Here is a 15,875-nt window from a genome sequence, read left to right as displayed (position 1 = left end):
TGAAGGCTAATGCAAACAACAGTCTACTAACATGAGAGGTTCCACTTGGGAAAACTGTATGTATAAACAGCGTGCTTGGAAAACGAGCCCATCCTTGTTTGAAATAAGTTTCCAAAACATTTTTTCCAAGTGCATTGTTAATACAGTCCAGTGGTTAGGATTGGGCCTGTAAAATGTGGATTAATAGCAGTAATTGGGGGGTTTTTAGAGAAGACAGAAGCTTAAGTCGTAACATGAAGCCTCTCTAATTGCACCAAGGATATGTGGCAAAGTCAGATCTGGATCTATCTGGTAATTTAATTGGGAGCTGTTAGCCCAGGGATGAGTCACCAAGCAGTGCTAAGATGTGAATCAGGAGGTTTGGGGACCAAAGGAAATCAGGAACCTGTTCATGTTGGTCATGTACCACATAAATGTGTGAAGGATTCCTCTATTGCTGAGGGCAGAATAACTGCACTGAATTTGTGTGGGAGGGGAGCCATGCAAGACTGATCAGGATGAAATCTTAACAGTATGTAACTGATTATTAGGCAATTCTGAAATGAAAAAGACTTCAGAGTCTTTCTGTGAAGAATCTGATGCTGCTAGACAGAGTTTTTCAGATTAGATGTACTACTAACCTGTTCAGGTTAGAAAATCCTAAGCGCGTAGAGCCACCATTTTTTTTGGAGTTGCTTTGACTTTTACATGCTTGTTACTTACACTGAATTAAAACTGTTACCAGCTTAGAAAGTTCTGATATAAACAACCTCATAAGATAATAATTTGGATTCTACAGCAGTAGGTAAAAGTAGTCAATCTCTCATAGCAAAGTATATACAGGACATTGATTTAATGATTTGAAAACAAAATGAATAATAAAAACAAAAGGGAAGGTCATAGAAGATTCTGGAAAGCCCAGAATTTTTTAAAAAGCTATTATGAATTTTAATTTCTTGTAAACCAGCTGAAAACTCTCAAATAGTTACTGCTTTTAAATATAAGCAAAATAAATAGCTATTTAAGTAGGGGAAAAAAATATTTTATCCTAAAGAGTACTGATATCTGTCTTAACTGGAACTTCTGGTAGGAGTCTGCAGTAACTTTTTAATAAGAGGTCAATCTAAATAAAAGTCTGAGTCATAGATACCTGACAACTGAATTATAATATGTAGAGCCAAAGTACAGTAACAGGTTTACCAATTCTTAAAGTTTCATGATCAGAGTTCAAATAGTTGGTGCTACTTTAAAAGCTAAGCTGTTGGAGTTGCAAAAGTACACAGGGCATTCCACTCGTACTTAAATTTAAGGATGACTTTTCCCTGAAGTATGAAAATGTGATATAAATACACCTAACATTTGAAAAAATGTGAATGCAAATAAAAGAACTTAAAATGTACTGTATGTGTTTTAATGCTGAGATTTTTATTGTCATATATATTATAACATAACATCATCATAAAATGTCATCAATTGGCCCCTAGCTATTGACCATTTAGGGTTTGCAATATCAAACAGTCTTGTGTGACTAAAGCTTGATCCTCTGTAGGTGTACAAGAACTATTTCCCAAGCTTTTCTTCTTTGTGTCTTGCTTGTATTTCTGGAAATATACCAACTAATCATTTCTGTTTTAGGATGGGAATATGGAATTACTATTCCTCCAGACTCTAAACCAAAGTCATGGGTTGCTGCAGAGAAAATGTACCATACACATCGACGACGAAGGCTGGTGCGGAAGCGTAAGAGGGATCCCGCTCAAGCAGTAACAGCAGGAAGGGTAAGCAGAAGAGAGATGCAGAGACTTGCACATTGCAACAGTTTGAGTTTCTTTTTAAAAAAAAATCCACATGACATTACTCATTTCCTGAATAAAGAAACAATTCAATACCAAACAAAAAAATCTAGAACAACCTTATATGTTTTCATTATATTTCTTTTCTCTGTCTTTTTCGTAAATTGATGTTTCCAGCTTTGGTTTATGAGGGGATTATTATGCCTGCCAGAGTAAGTGACAGGGTTTTTTATTACATTTGTACAACACTGGATAACAAGGATTTATGTCTTCCAGGGAGTGTCATCATATGAAGATCAAGAAGGTTGGGAATACGCTTCCTTGATTGGCTGGAAATTTCACTGGAAACAACGCAGTTCTGATACTTTCCGTCGAAGACGGTGGAGAAGAAAAATGGCTCCCTCAGAGACACATGGTGCAGCAGCTATCTTTAAACTTGAAGGTGCTTTGGTAAGGGACAGAGTATCAAAAAAGTCTTTAAAAGTTCAATCTGTTAATTTATAGTAAATAAACAATTAAGTATATCAGCTATTTTAGTCCCTGCATTGTTAAATTGATATATATGAAAAACTAATACAGTTTATATTGTTTAAATTGTTTAAAGTCTGAAGGGGACCACTGAAGTCAGACTAGAGACTTTTGTCTGACGTGTATTATGTTATTTTTCAAAATGTTTTTATTATTACATTACATGAGATTTAGAGCAAAAGGCCATATTACTAGATGAGCCTTCTATAACTGAAATGAAAAGATAGCTCAAGCTTTTCATGAACATAATTTAGATGTATTAACATCAGCACAAGAAACAACAGGCACTGAAATAGCTGCCCCTATATATTTGCATGTATAAACAACGAAACACAGGAAAGGACCGCAAAGTCCTGGAGAAGACAGAATGTCATACATCACAAATCGGAGACATCAGAACTTAATTATTCCTCAAGTTTTCAGGTTAACACAGCTTCATAGATAAGCTCTATCTACCAAAATACAAATTGGAGCAAATAATGTGAGGATACTTCGTTTTCCTAAAATAATGAATCTGAGTCTGACTGTATAGCAGTAACAAAAATTTGCACTTCTTTCTTGGTTTGTTTCTCTTTTTGGCACCAAATATTGACCTGTGATTCACTGACAGCATTTTCTTTCTCCACTTAATTTGGTTCCAGAGAGTTTAAAAATTCCTGTTTCAGTTTCTCTTCTGACTATGCTTTTGAGCTATTGCTAGGATAAAGCCTTAGAACAGTTCTCTGCAGTTCTCAGCACAGTGCAGAAGACCTTCAACCTCTCCTTCAGTAAGAGCTGATATGTAGCTAGTGTATCTCCAGAAATAAGACATTCTGGAAAGTAAGATGAAATGACTAGATCTGATTTCTGCACTGCTTCAATGGCAACAAGAAGTTACCTTCAGACATGAGTAAACATCTTTTAGTATATTTGCTTAGGAAAGTATATTTCTCTTTGTTCTGGAGGAGAGACTGAAACCTGTATATTCCCACACACAGTCCGCTTTTATCAGGTTTATTCTATGTTTGTAAATAAGCAGTAACATATTCTTTCTATATATAACTTCAGGGAGCAGACACTAGTGTCGATGATGGAGAAGGGAAGAGTTCAGATAAAACCAAGTCAGCTACAAAGGTGTTTGGTGCCAATACACCACTTGTTTCCTGCTACTTTGACAGTAGGTTCTTTAAAATTTCCTTTCTTATAAATAAGGTCTGTTTCTTCCTGGTCTTCAACAGGATTGTAATTCTTTGTGGTTTACATCTAGATTTATACACCTTCTGTTATAATTACTATCTGATCCTTGATTGGGCCCTATTTAGACTACTAAAAGAAAAACTACAGTTAGTAATTTTGATATTTCAGTCCACTGCCATGCCTATAATTTAAATCCTGCATGAGACGGGAATTATAAAACTAACTATTGCAGCACCTGAATATTACACTGTTTTAAATGATGCTTTTTAACATTAGGGTCCTTCCATAACAATGCGGGCACTAAGCAGTTACAGTTAAGTACAGTTAATTTTTGCTGGTTTAGCTCGCTTAACCAGCTCAATGCAGGGTCAGACAAATGCCTGACCCAGAGGAAGCAGTAGTTGAGTTGGCAAAGTGAACAAAACTGTAACCTTGCCAACCTGGATTGGCTTTAAGTGCCTTAGAATCACTGTAATGAGATTCACAAAAGCAGGGACACTGAGATGGGAGCCACCAGTGTTAGTAGGGATAGAAGCCAATCCCATCCACTTCTAAGACTCAAAATCCTTTTTGAGAATCTCTGACAGGAACACTTGTCTTTATTTGGACTCTACAGGACTTGATCTCCCTGCTGGGAATAGGTGCCTAAACCTTAAATCTTGTCTTTCAGAAGCTGAGGAAGGTTATTGTGGTTTCTTTTAAATAATGACCACAATAGGAGGAAAATGGCACCTTTTCCTGCCACAGTCCAGAGGTTTCAGTTCATTGAGGCTATGAGTAGCTCAGATTTTTCCAAGGGCTTGAAAGGGTTAGAGCTGCTGTCTTTTGAATAAAAGCCCTAGTAACTTAGCCACATGCTGTCCCGGGATTGGGCTGCTCTCACATCTTCCTTTTAAGCTCTTCCACCTTGTCTGCAGTGATTATTTTTATTACTATTTTTTTTTAATCTTTTAGCCAGAAGAGACAGAGTTGCAATTGAAATAATTTTCTAAAGCAAATACCTAAAAATGTGAAACTCCCAGGTCCCTGCAAGTGCTGCACTGAATACTTAAATTAAGCACAGGAATGCCTAGTTCTTGATTCTTTTCAGAGGAGCTAGATTATCACGCAATTTCAAACAGCAGTTGTTGAATAGAAGAATTTTTAGATCATCATACAGTGAAAAAAGCCCAAATAGCATTACTGCTTTTTTTTTAACTTCTGCCTTAAGGTGTGTTGGACAAATGTTTTCAGGTGCTAGCTCGTTGGTATTAGTACACTTGTCACCAGAAAAGAAAAGCAGAAATGTTAATACAGTGCTGGTGCTTGAATTAAAATGTGTAAGGCATTTTTATAAACTCAGAGTATCTTCATTACAGAAAAGAAGCCTGTACAATGCAGTTGAACTCTTTTTAATTATTTGATACAGGAGTATATACTTACCACCTTCGCTGTTACGTCTACCAGGCAAGAAATCTCATGGCTTTAGACAAGGACAGTTTTTCAGGTATGGAAGAATCTTGTTAATGGTGCAGAAAACCCACTTCTCCAATGAACTAGTAACTTGATTTAGCTATAGAATACCTTACATCCTTAAGGTCTATGCGTAGGTCCCAGCTACTGAAACTATGTCATAAAGGAAGTCTCAGCTTCTTTATGTATGACCCAGATTTGGTTAGTAATGCCCCAGAAGCTGCCAAAATGGAAGTGCTCTGAATGTGCAACACGTGCTGCTGCCAGCAAAACCTCAGTGAGGGAATGGCAATTCAAGTAAGGTCTGAATTTCCCATGACCAATCCCTTCCCTATGAGTTTACTTCTCCTTCTCACTAAAGCCTACATACAGTTCCTAAACTGTCCTGCAGAAAGCTTGCACAAAAGCAAGGATCAGGAAAGCTGGATGGCTGTTACGTAACCAACTGCCTCGCAGGGTTCAGTATTTTATATTAATTCATTACTGAGATGAACTTGTAGAAAACTACACTGTGCCTTACTAATAAGCATGGCTTTTGTTTGTATAAACAAGTATACCTGTTGCCATTTTATTTCCAGCTCTTGGGTATTCGAGCACTGTAGTATCTATTTGGGATCTTTGTAGTCAGGCTAATTCAATACTTAGGTTATCAAGTATTTATTTTTTCCTAATCAGAATGAACATTCCACTGGGAAGTTAGAGGGCAAACTGAAAATAGATTCTGTATGAATATGACTTTATACTTCCTTTCAATAAGTTCAGCCAAAGATAAAGATGAAGTGGACAACTTAGAATTTTCTTTCCCCCATCAACCTCCATTTGCATCCTTCTTTTTCTCCCTGTTGTAATTAATAATTGAGTAAGTGTAACACACTTGTTAAATTGTTACAGAAGATACAGAGCCATAGATATTTTAGTGCAGTTTTCTGAAACGAAGGGGTTTTTGTTCAGCTGCCTGTGTCTATTTGGTCTTACTTCAATATGCAGCATTTAAAAACAATACAAAGAAACAACAATAAATGCCTCTAATTTGCACATGTAGAATTCAAAATAGGTACCTCAGATGCACACATAAACTAGCACATCTACATTTTATTTTCCTGTAAAACTAGTTTGAAGTGTTAGCCAAATTTTTTAAAACTCTAATCATGTACCTAGCCAGCTGTTGAAACTGACCTAAAAATAACCTTTAAAATAGCCTCCAGTCCTTAGTAACTACAATTTGTACAGGAAATGTTAATGATCATCATCAGATACCTTCTACAGAGCTCTTGATGATTTAAAGACCTGCCAAACACTGGGCCTAGACCACTTTAATCATTCAGCTGTTTCATAAGAAGAGGTTGCTATAAATAAGCATGTTCGAAACCAAAGCTTGATCTGAGCAATATAGCCTGGGAGAATTTGTTGTCTGGGAACTAGTCAGAACTAGAATTATTTATTTGTATTATGAGACTGTACAGTTGTATATCAATGGAGGTAACAAAAAAAAAGCTTCTACAGATAATATTTAAGAGGAGATTAGTTATAGACAGTGTTTCGTTTTAGTTTTCAGGTTCTCTTTCTGATTTGCAAGACGTTTTATTATTTTCATTTATTAATCTGTTGATCAAGACTTATATAAAGGAAGCTATTTAGTAAACAAATGGAATTTGCTCTATTAAATGTAAATTATGTGTATGTGTGGGCCTTTGTTTCATATAGAAAGGCTTATAGAACTGGTAATGACAGAAGAAAAGTAACATACTATACTTGATAAAAATTTTGCTTATGTGCCTTATGGCTTGATGGGATTTTTGTTTGTAACTCTGTGCTTCTAATGTTTGCATGATATTTCAGATCCATACGCTCATGTTTCTTTCCTCCATCAAAGCAAAACAACTGAGATCATTCATTCAACTTTAAATCCTACATGGGACCAAACTCTCATATTTAATGAAATTGAGATCTATGGGGACCCACAGACAGTAGCCCAAAACCCACCTAATGTTGTTATTGAACTTTTTGACAGTGACCAAGTGGTAAGTGAATGCTTTTTACCCTGATTGCTTTTTTATTTATTTATATTCATTGAGAATAACATTAATGGACATGATTGCTATTTTTGGTTGCAGGGTAAAGATGAATTCCTTGGAAGAAGTGTTTGTTCCCCCATGGTCAAGTTAATCCCAGAAGAGGACATCACACCAAAACTGCTCTGGTATCCTGTAACAAATAATGGCAAAGCTAGTGGAGACATTCTTTTTGCTGCAGAACTTATTTTGAGGGACAAGGTATCTATTTCTTATATCCATATGAGTCTGTGTGTAAATACAATATTATTACAATATAATGTAATACAGTGTATCATATATTGTTTCACAGTGAGTCATAATGTGAAGAATTGTCTTAATACTTACCAAGTATTTAAGGAAGATGAGAGAAACTAACACTCATGTTTGCATCTTAATAGGGTGGTGCCAACCTTCCAATTCTTCCATCACAAAGAGCACCAAAGCTTTACATGGTACCTCAAGGAATCAGACCAGTAGTTCAGCTCACTGCTGTGGAGGTATGGTTTATTCTTAAACTAACTGAATGCAAGTACAGTCATCTCATCCTCTAGATAGTAAGTTTGTGTATTTGCTTCAAGAAAAAAAAATATTTCATGGTGAAATATGGGGGATTTTTTTGTTTTAAGTGTTTTTTAGTTTCATTTTTTTCCATTATCTTTCCTAGAACAAAAACCTTGATATTTTTTACCAGTCTGTCATGGTTTGAGCCCAAAGGGCAACTGAGCACCACACAGCTGTTCACTCAGGAATGGGAAGGAGAAAAAGCAAAAGGCTCGATCGAAATCAAGATAAGGACAGGGAGGGGTGACTCACCCATTAGGGTCACAAGCAAAAGACAGACTCCTTAGAGGAAGAAGAAAACCTATCACTTCAATTCAATCACCACTTAACAGACAGAGTGAACAGTGAGAAGCATTACCACATCTGAAAAACACCTCGCCCCACCCCTCTATTCTTCCCAGTCTCAGTTTTGTTGCTGATCTCTCTACCCCCTCCTCCTCTCCAGCGATGCAGGTGGCAGGGAATGGGGGTTATGGTCAGTCCACTGCTCCTTCCTCCTTAAGGGGAGGACTTCTCACATTCTCCCCTGCTCCAGCGTGGTTCCCCTCTCATGGGAGACAGTCCTTCATGAACTTTCTCTGTTATGAGTCCTTCCCACAGGCTGCAGCAGTTCCCCAGCTGCCCCAGCACGGGTTACCTCTGCATGTTGCAATCCTCCTCGTGTCTAACTACAATAGCGGGGGCTGCTTCTTCCCACAGAGTCCCGGCCTCCTTCGGGCACAGATGGCTGCTCCAATGTGGGGTCCTCCACAGGCTGCAGGTCGGCATCTGCTCCACCATGAACCTCCATGGGTGGCCGGGGGGTGGCCCCTGCCATCTCACCACAGGATATAGGGGGATCTCTGCTCCAGTGCGCCTCCCCCTCCTCCTCCTTTCTTCCACTGACTTTGGTGTTCACATTGGTGTCTTCCTCACAACTCCCACTTCTAGTCCCAGGTTCCCCTTCTTAAATATGTTATTGCACAGGCACAGCCACCACTGCTAATTGGCTTGGCCCTGGCCAGAGATGGGTCTGACTTGGAACTGGGGGAGCTTCCAAGAAGCTTCTCTTGGGGGGCTACCCCTCCACTATCAAAAACCCCGCCACACAAACCTAGCACACAGTCACATTTTATTATTGAAATGACTCCATTTCTTCTTTCCTACTTTTTGAGTCTCATATTAAGCATATTGATATCTCTCCCACTTTTGCTTATATTGGATTTTATTTTACAGATTCTGGCTTGGGGATTGCGGAACATGAAAAACTACCAACTGGCACCTGTTATGTCTCCAAGTCTCATTGTGGAATGTGGGGGTGAAATGGTGGAATCTGTGGTCATCAGAAACCTCAAAAAGACACCAAATTTTCCATCTTCTGTTCTCTTCATGAAAGTTGTAGGTTGCAAAAGACTATGTTCCAGCTATCTATAGCAAAATTAGTTATCCCATACTTCTAAATTGCAAGGATTTGTTATTCAAGAATGAACAGAAAAACTTGCACATCATTTTTTGACCTAACATAAGCAATTTACTGAGCCTGAGAATTCTAATAAAGACCACGTAAACATATCTGTACATTGATAAATTATAGAATTTTATATGCACAATCCAGTGCAGTACATACATCATTTGAAAAGGCATCAATTTACCTGTAAACGTGTGGCTATTTTCCTACTGCTAGGATGGGAGCTGTGCAAGTCAAGAAAATTCAAGATTTGAGGCAATTAAAATTATTCTTACTGACTTTTTTTGAAATCTATAAGGTTAGAAATTTTCACTCACCATACAGCCATAGAACGTAGTAGTTCAATATTAAATAAATGAAGTAACAGTTTTAATTAAGGGGGGGGAAATACTTATTCTTAATTTTCCTTCTGTTTGCATCATAAACAAACTCTAACCTTTCATTTTTAGCTTTTGCCAAAAGAGGAGTTATACAGTCCATCTCTTGTTATTAAAGTAATAGACCACAGACCATTTGGACGGAAGCCCATTGTGGGACAGTGTACTATTGATTTACTGGAAAGCTTTCGCTGTGACCCTTACACTGCTAAAGAAGACATTGCACCACAACTGAAAGGTATACAGCTGGAAAATGAAAACTTCTACTTTCTTACGAGATGCTAGAATAACCTATCTTCAGTGTTTACTCTGAATATGGTACTGATGAATAGCTGTCTCATGTTGTGTACTTATTTGGACATTGTGTGATCTGAAAGAAAAATAAATCTAATTCAGAGTATTAATTAGTGCAATATTCTGCAGAGGATAAGAGAACAAAATGCAAAGGCAAGTCCACTCTCAGACTTAGTATGCTGGTTCCTTGAAGTTCCTCTTTAGTATCAACTAAGAATCTACCTGCCCGTTATCCCTGCAGTAAGTATCAAATTAATGATTCAGTTCCAGCAAGAATGCTCTGAATACAATGCTGACATCTTCCTCTATATTTTTCCAAGTTTTACTTTTTTTTTTTTAACTTCTATGCATTTGAGAAATGTTTGCATATCCTGCACAAAAATGCTGTGTGTATTTTTATCAAAAAATGGCAACTAATTGCTTTCTTTAGAGGATCAAACATACAGCAAACGCATTATTTTACATCTTCTGTAACTGGATTTCAAATCTGATTAAAATGTTTAGTAAAATGTTTTTCCTACACCGTATCGCCTTAATAAAATCTTTGGCTTACAGTTGGTCTACTCTCTGCTGCACCTCGCCAGGATACAGTAATTGAAATGGAAGACACACAGCCACTACTAGCAGCTCAGGTAATCTTTGAAATTTGATGCTTGACTTTCTTCTTCAGACCTGTGATTTCTGGGAAGCTATATAGACAGCAAAATTGTCAGAAACACATGTAGCCTTCTGAAAAGCCAGATGGAACAAAGTTACTTTGTGACAGGAAAGCAAAGGAAGTATGTTAATCATTTTAACCTCTGTTTTTCTATAGTAAACATCAAACTATAGCTTTTTGTGCATGGTAAACTTCATTCAATAGTTTAAGAATTAATTCACTTGGTCAATAGGTACTGAAAGCATATGATAGAACATTACCCCATTGTCTGCTGGGGATGGTTAGAGCACTCTCATCTTGCACAGACTGAGCAGTTCTAAATAAAGGAGCTAGAAGTTGGTGTATGCTTTGCTTCGGTGGGTACAGAATCAAAGCCATGGTAACGCAGACCTTCAGCCATTTGTTTTATCACAGCTGTGGCTTTGCCTCTCTTACCATGAAGTCCTTTCTTCTGCACTAACACTTCTTTTCTTTCCTCTTCTGTTATGCCTTGTGAATCTCTCTATTCTCTCGTTCTTTCAGGACCACCACAATACAATATTACTTTCCAGGTAAAAATTAATTCAGCTTGCAGAATTTTACCCTTGAGTTGAAAACATGAGTGAAGACAAACTCCAGACAGTACATCTTCAAGGAAAAAAAGTCACTTATTTTAGGACTGTAAAATGTTCCCCTTGCCTAGAAGGTGTTTTCATAAATTTCTGATGGCCTGTTATTTTAAAAGAAGCACCAAAGTTATGCCCTTTAGTAGAGCAATTTTGCAGGCTCTTAATCCACAACATTGATTTTTCAAAATTGTAGTTTTTTATTTTGTTACAGAGGACCCAAAATAAATACTACTGAATTTAATCTTTTTAACTCTCACTGCTATTTGAGTATGTTATTGATTGCATTGTTCTTCCTTCATTTCTTCTTATGTATTTTAATGTCATGATACTCTAAGTATCTCGTAGACCATCTTCTTGTATTTACTTTCATCATACATGTTAATTATCCTTAATATTTTATTTAGAACAGTCTCTCTACTTTTATCTGAATTAGGCCTTCTGGTCTAATATACCAGCTTTATAGATAATACAGAGAATTTTTATTTCCTTTAAAAATTTTAAGACAATAGATTTAAAAAATAAAGAAAACTTAGCACTTTGAACTCATTGACAAAATTGATAGAATTTGTGTGGTTGAGTTCCACTATAAGAGGGAAAGTTTTAAATGCTAAAGTGAAACACAGTTTCTTTTAGAGTTTGATAACACCTGAGCCAAGTATATTACAACACTAGACACAGTGATAGCATCCATATGAGAGATGAAAGAATATTCAAAACAATTGAAATTGAAATAAGTATAACTGTGGAAAATGTAAGTGATATGCAGACAACACCCTGAGGACACAAAATGTGAAAATGTCATCAATTCCATTCCAATTTCCAGTGTTTAAGCAGTATGTCAACAGCACTCAGCAAAATGGCTTCTCCAACAACCGTGCATGTATGTATGTACCAAGCTAATGCATGGAGATGACCGGAACAGGGTTGGTTGGGGGAAGGATGTTACTTTCATGTGGTCATGATGCTGGACTTTTCTTGGCAATTATTCCATAGAGAGATTTTGGAGGAGATGATGCTCATAAGTCTAGTGTGATTAGTTACAAATACTAAGGTAGCCTTCTTCTGAAAGTCTTACTGTGTGTGTACAATAAGTATGAACTATTAAAATCTTCGTGTGTCAGCTTATTTGGAATCTATTTACGAAAAGCACCAAAATCAACAGGAATTATTTAACCACACTATTAATATTTAAACTTTGTTTAAAAGTCTACTTTCTGGACAATAACATATATCTACAGTAAATAAAATACTAACTCAAACTTTTCTAGGCATCCACTATACTTTTTAATTGTTCTTACATATTTTCAGGAAGTTTGAAAAGCTACTAGTTCAGTGTTAGTGTCTTGAAAACTTCATGCATAACAATCTACAGTGAAGTCACTGGGTACATTAATAAAAGGACAGTAACTGTTACATGATCTTTACCATGTGAATATTTCACTCCAAAATCTCAAATTTATCATACAGCATTTTATTCTGTGTTTTGGCATTCTGCGAGCACATCCTGCTTACCAGTTTTAGTAACAATAATATCCAAACATTGAAGACTTATTATTTGCTTTGGGAATTTTTAAAGAAGGTCTTAAGATTCTGATTATTTTTTTTTTCTTATCCTCTTCCTCCCAAAGCTACCAAGTGCATTATTTGAAGAGACATTTGAAGGTATATCAAGGGAAGACAGACAAACCCACTAACCCTAATTTAAACTCTTCCAACATTATGCTTTGATGAAAGATTCAGAGTTCTACACAATATATTTTGTGAAAAGGCTTTAAATTGGGAGTTTAAATGATTATTGCATAATTATGCAAGCTACCCTTCATGTTTTCAACCTTACAAACCAGTGTTTAAACAAAGTCAAATTTAAATATGGCAAAGTATTCAAAATTACCTGATGAATTCTGCCTGTAAGTTTCACAAATCACTAATGATGCAGTTTCTGAGAACAAATCACTCCAATTGCCTTTGGAAAATGTGACAGTCCCATGCAAATCTGAAAAAATTATGCTGTATTTCTGATTTGAAGTTAGTCAAGACTACTAAAATACAGTAGACCTGAACATCCCAGCAAGATAATTACTTACAGAATAGAAATGGGAGAAAATGAGTATGATATACCAGAGTGATGTCCTGACCTATTGATGCATTTGGCTTGTATTCATAAGATGTTCTGCATATTTCTTTCGCTTTGCACAAGAATTTATGGATTATGCCTTTAATTTAAAACACAAGGTATGATATATGAACACTAGCACAAATCACACTTGCTAATCATGGCTTCCAAATGCAATGCATGATGCTTGTGCTTAACGAACTACCAGGTCATAATTACGGTATCTGTGATTTAACAGGTGAAGCATTTTGGATTGTGCATATTGTTATTATACTTACATGGATAAATCTACAGACACATACACTGGTTGTTACTGGAATTTATAATTCTTCATGATTTTTTTCAGACTCCTGAAAATCCACAGCCTGCAAACAAATTGAAAAACAATAGTAGAAGAAAAAGGGAAAAGGCTGTTGAGCACTAATAAATTATTTTATAAAGAAGTAAATATTCAAAAAGGGTAACAAATCACTTGAGTTTCAAGTGTGTGAAATTTGTTTGGAAAAGAATCTCTGGAATAGATTCAGTTTTGTAAGTGCTCTTAAAAACATTTTTCACCTGAAATAAATCAGATCCAGTGCTCTCTGCAACCACAGAGGAAAGCAGGGAATGATGCCACTGTGGAAACCTATAAATGGAATCCAGAGTGTAACACTGCAATGATACAATAAGGAAACCAGGTTTCTCTCAGCTTTGTTATGTGGAGAACAAAGCACAGGGTGATAATGTCTTACAGTCCTGAAAGCTTGCTTTTTAAAATTTTTATATATATATGTTCCAGTTTAATATCTAGGATGTACTGATAGCAGCAAAAAAAAAAAAATCAAGTGAAACACATGGTGTCTGAATATTCTTCAAAAGTATTTATAAATTACTGATGTTAGTAACTTACTTTACATACATACTATATACAAAAGCTTAAACTTTTAAAACCTATTTAACTGTATAAAATTCTACAAATGATATCCTTACCATTGTTTTTATTTTGCTCTTTTTTTTATGAATTGATCCTCATGAACAGCTTACGGAAAAGGTAACATTACTTTTAAAAATCTACAAACTGCTTTCTTGTAAATGAGATCTCCAATTGAAAATCAGTATATCAATACTGTCTCTTAAATTAGCATTTAAGCAAGTGGATGGCAAGAGTAATCTCTGAACATGTCTGACATAAACCCTACAATGAACTTTTAAAATAAATTCAGAAAAAAAGTATGGAAATAATAACCTATAGATATTTAAAAACAAAACAAAAACCAAAACATGATCTGTATAAGACTTTAAGACTGTCTTTAAATCAAAACAATCTTAAAGATTTTTTTCAAATTTACACATTGAATGGATACTATTCACTACCAGTCGAAGCATATTGTTCAATCCCTATGGATAAATACAGAAAATAGCACTCTATTGAACAAAGTGATTATCAGACTTAGATAAATAAAAATACAAAAAACCCCACAGAAATACCATCTTAGTGGAATGTATAGATTGCTTTCATCTAAGGTCTCATGAGGTTCACTGAAGTATTATTTTTAAGAGGGCAAGACTCAGTGCTCCTTTTCAACTGCATTTGGTAAACATTAAGGTAGATCTCCAACTGCCAGATTCTGTCACAGTGCAGACAATCTCCACTTGTTTTAATGGAATGATACACGGTTAGAGCAGTTACAGATCTGTCCCAGGATTATTATATGGCAACATCTTTGAAATAATGAGAATGTTGAAAGCAAACTAGCATGTTTATCCCTCAGGAAAAAGTTTTCAACATGTTCACTGTAGTTTTTACAGTCATGCCATTCCTGTAATGAATACCAGGTATGATTGTGGTTTTCCTTAACAGGTGAAACAATTACTGCACTGGCTAAGTGTACAGGCACTTCCTTTGACTTAAGTAATCTAGAATTTAGGTGGCTCAGCTGTGCTGCCCTGCCAGAAGATGGAGGAGAGAAATACACCTCCAGAAATCAGTCCTTTGAGATAGGTACCTAGATACCAGTAATTAATTGCTTGCTTGGAGATTGCTGGCTGTTGACTATCAGTGCAGCTGTATTATCGACTAGATAACTAAACCTGAGTAATAGAGATTTCATCTTTTTAGCCTTAATATTTATACTCACTTTCAGATGAACCTCTAATATTACTTAACTGGTAATAAGTTTTAGAGTATACTGCCTTCTAGTATGCTAATTGTTCATTGTTTTTCCTGTACAGCATGATTTATAAAAAGAGGCTTTATCTCCTAATAAAAGACTTTTTTTATTTGCTTTTTTTTAAGGAGGAAGAAATTGTTGATTGGTGGAGCAAATTTTATGCTTCAGTAGGAGAACATGAAAAATGTGGACAGTATATGAAAAAAGGATATGACACTTTAAAGGTATTGCTCATGATAAAATAAATTAATATATCTCAAAGCTGTGCCCTTTGCTTTTTTTAAAGGCTCCTCAAAATTTAACTGTACATGATTTCCTATAAAGGTTCACTACTAATTAATGTGGTGAAATGAAGGTTTTAAGAAGAGACATTTGTTCCTTTTCTATTTAACTAGTAGTTAAGAGTTTAATCTATCCTTCGGTCAAATGGAATTTTACTCCTGACTTCTTTGTGTGCCAGGCAGATCCTAAATAAACACACATTGAGAAAGTATGAACACATAGGATCAGTACTTTTTCTGTCTATTGGTTAAAAATTGAAGCCAGACCACTCATCTAATACACATAACGAAGAAAGTAAACACAAGCTTGAGAAATGCTATTTACTCTGTTTTTAACAAGGCCTAAACGAAGCTTAATAGCACGTTCTCCAAACATTGCATTTGCTTACACTTTGATGTAA

The 15,875-nt window shown here is 35.9% G+C and overlaps 1 protein-coding gene across 1 annotated transcript in view; it reads left to right on the top strand.

Moving 5' to 3' along the window:
• The window catches only part of MYOF (myoferlin), a 72,796-nt gene that overhangs the window by 46,985 nt on the left and 9,936 nt on the right, over positions 1-15,875 (top strand). Inside the window, exons 30-42 of the mRNA XM_033001342.2 lie at positions 1,615-1,757; positions 2,049-2,222; positions 3,348-3,456; positions 4,885-4,962; positions 6,768-6,949; positions 7,043-7,201; positions 7,381-7,479; positions 8,759-8,920; positions 9,440-9,605; positions 10,217-10,293; positions 11,751-11,807; positions 14,062-14,073; positions 15,319-15,417. Of these exons, the coding sequence (XP_032857233.2) occupies positions 1,615-1,757; positions 2,049-2,222; positions 3,348-3,456; positions 4,885-4,962; positions 6,768-6,949; positions 7,043-7,201; positions 7,381-7,479; positions 8,759-8,920; positions 9,440-9,605; positions 10,217-10,293; positions 11,751-11,807; positions 14,062-14,073; positions 15,319-15,417 (1,517 nt within the window). The remainder of the gene's footprint in view (positions 1-1,614; positions 1,758-2,048; positions 2,223-3,347; positions 3,457-4,884; positions 4,963-6,767; positions 6,950-7,042; positions 7,202-7,380; positions 7,480-8,758; positions 8,921-9,439; positions 9,606-10,216; positions 10,294-11,750; positions 11,808-14,061; positions 14,074-15,318; positions 15,418-15,875) is intronic.

Source organism: Tyto alba, unplaced genomic scaffold, assembly GCF_018691265.1.
Source record: "Tyto alba isolate M040663 unplaced genomic scaffold, T.alba_DEE_v4.0 Super-Scaffold_1, whole genome shotgun sequence".
Classification (NCBI taxonomy): domain Eukaryota; kingdom Metazoa; phylum Chordata; class Aves; order Strigiformes; family Tytonidae; genus Tyto; species Tyto alba.
This window is presented reverse-complemented; position numbering and strand designations above follow the sequence as displayed.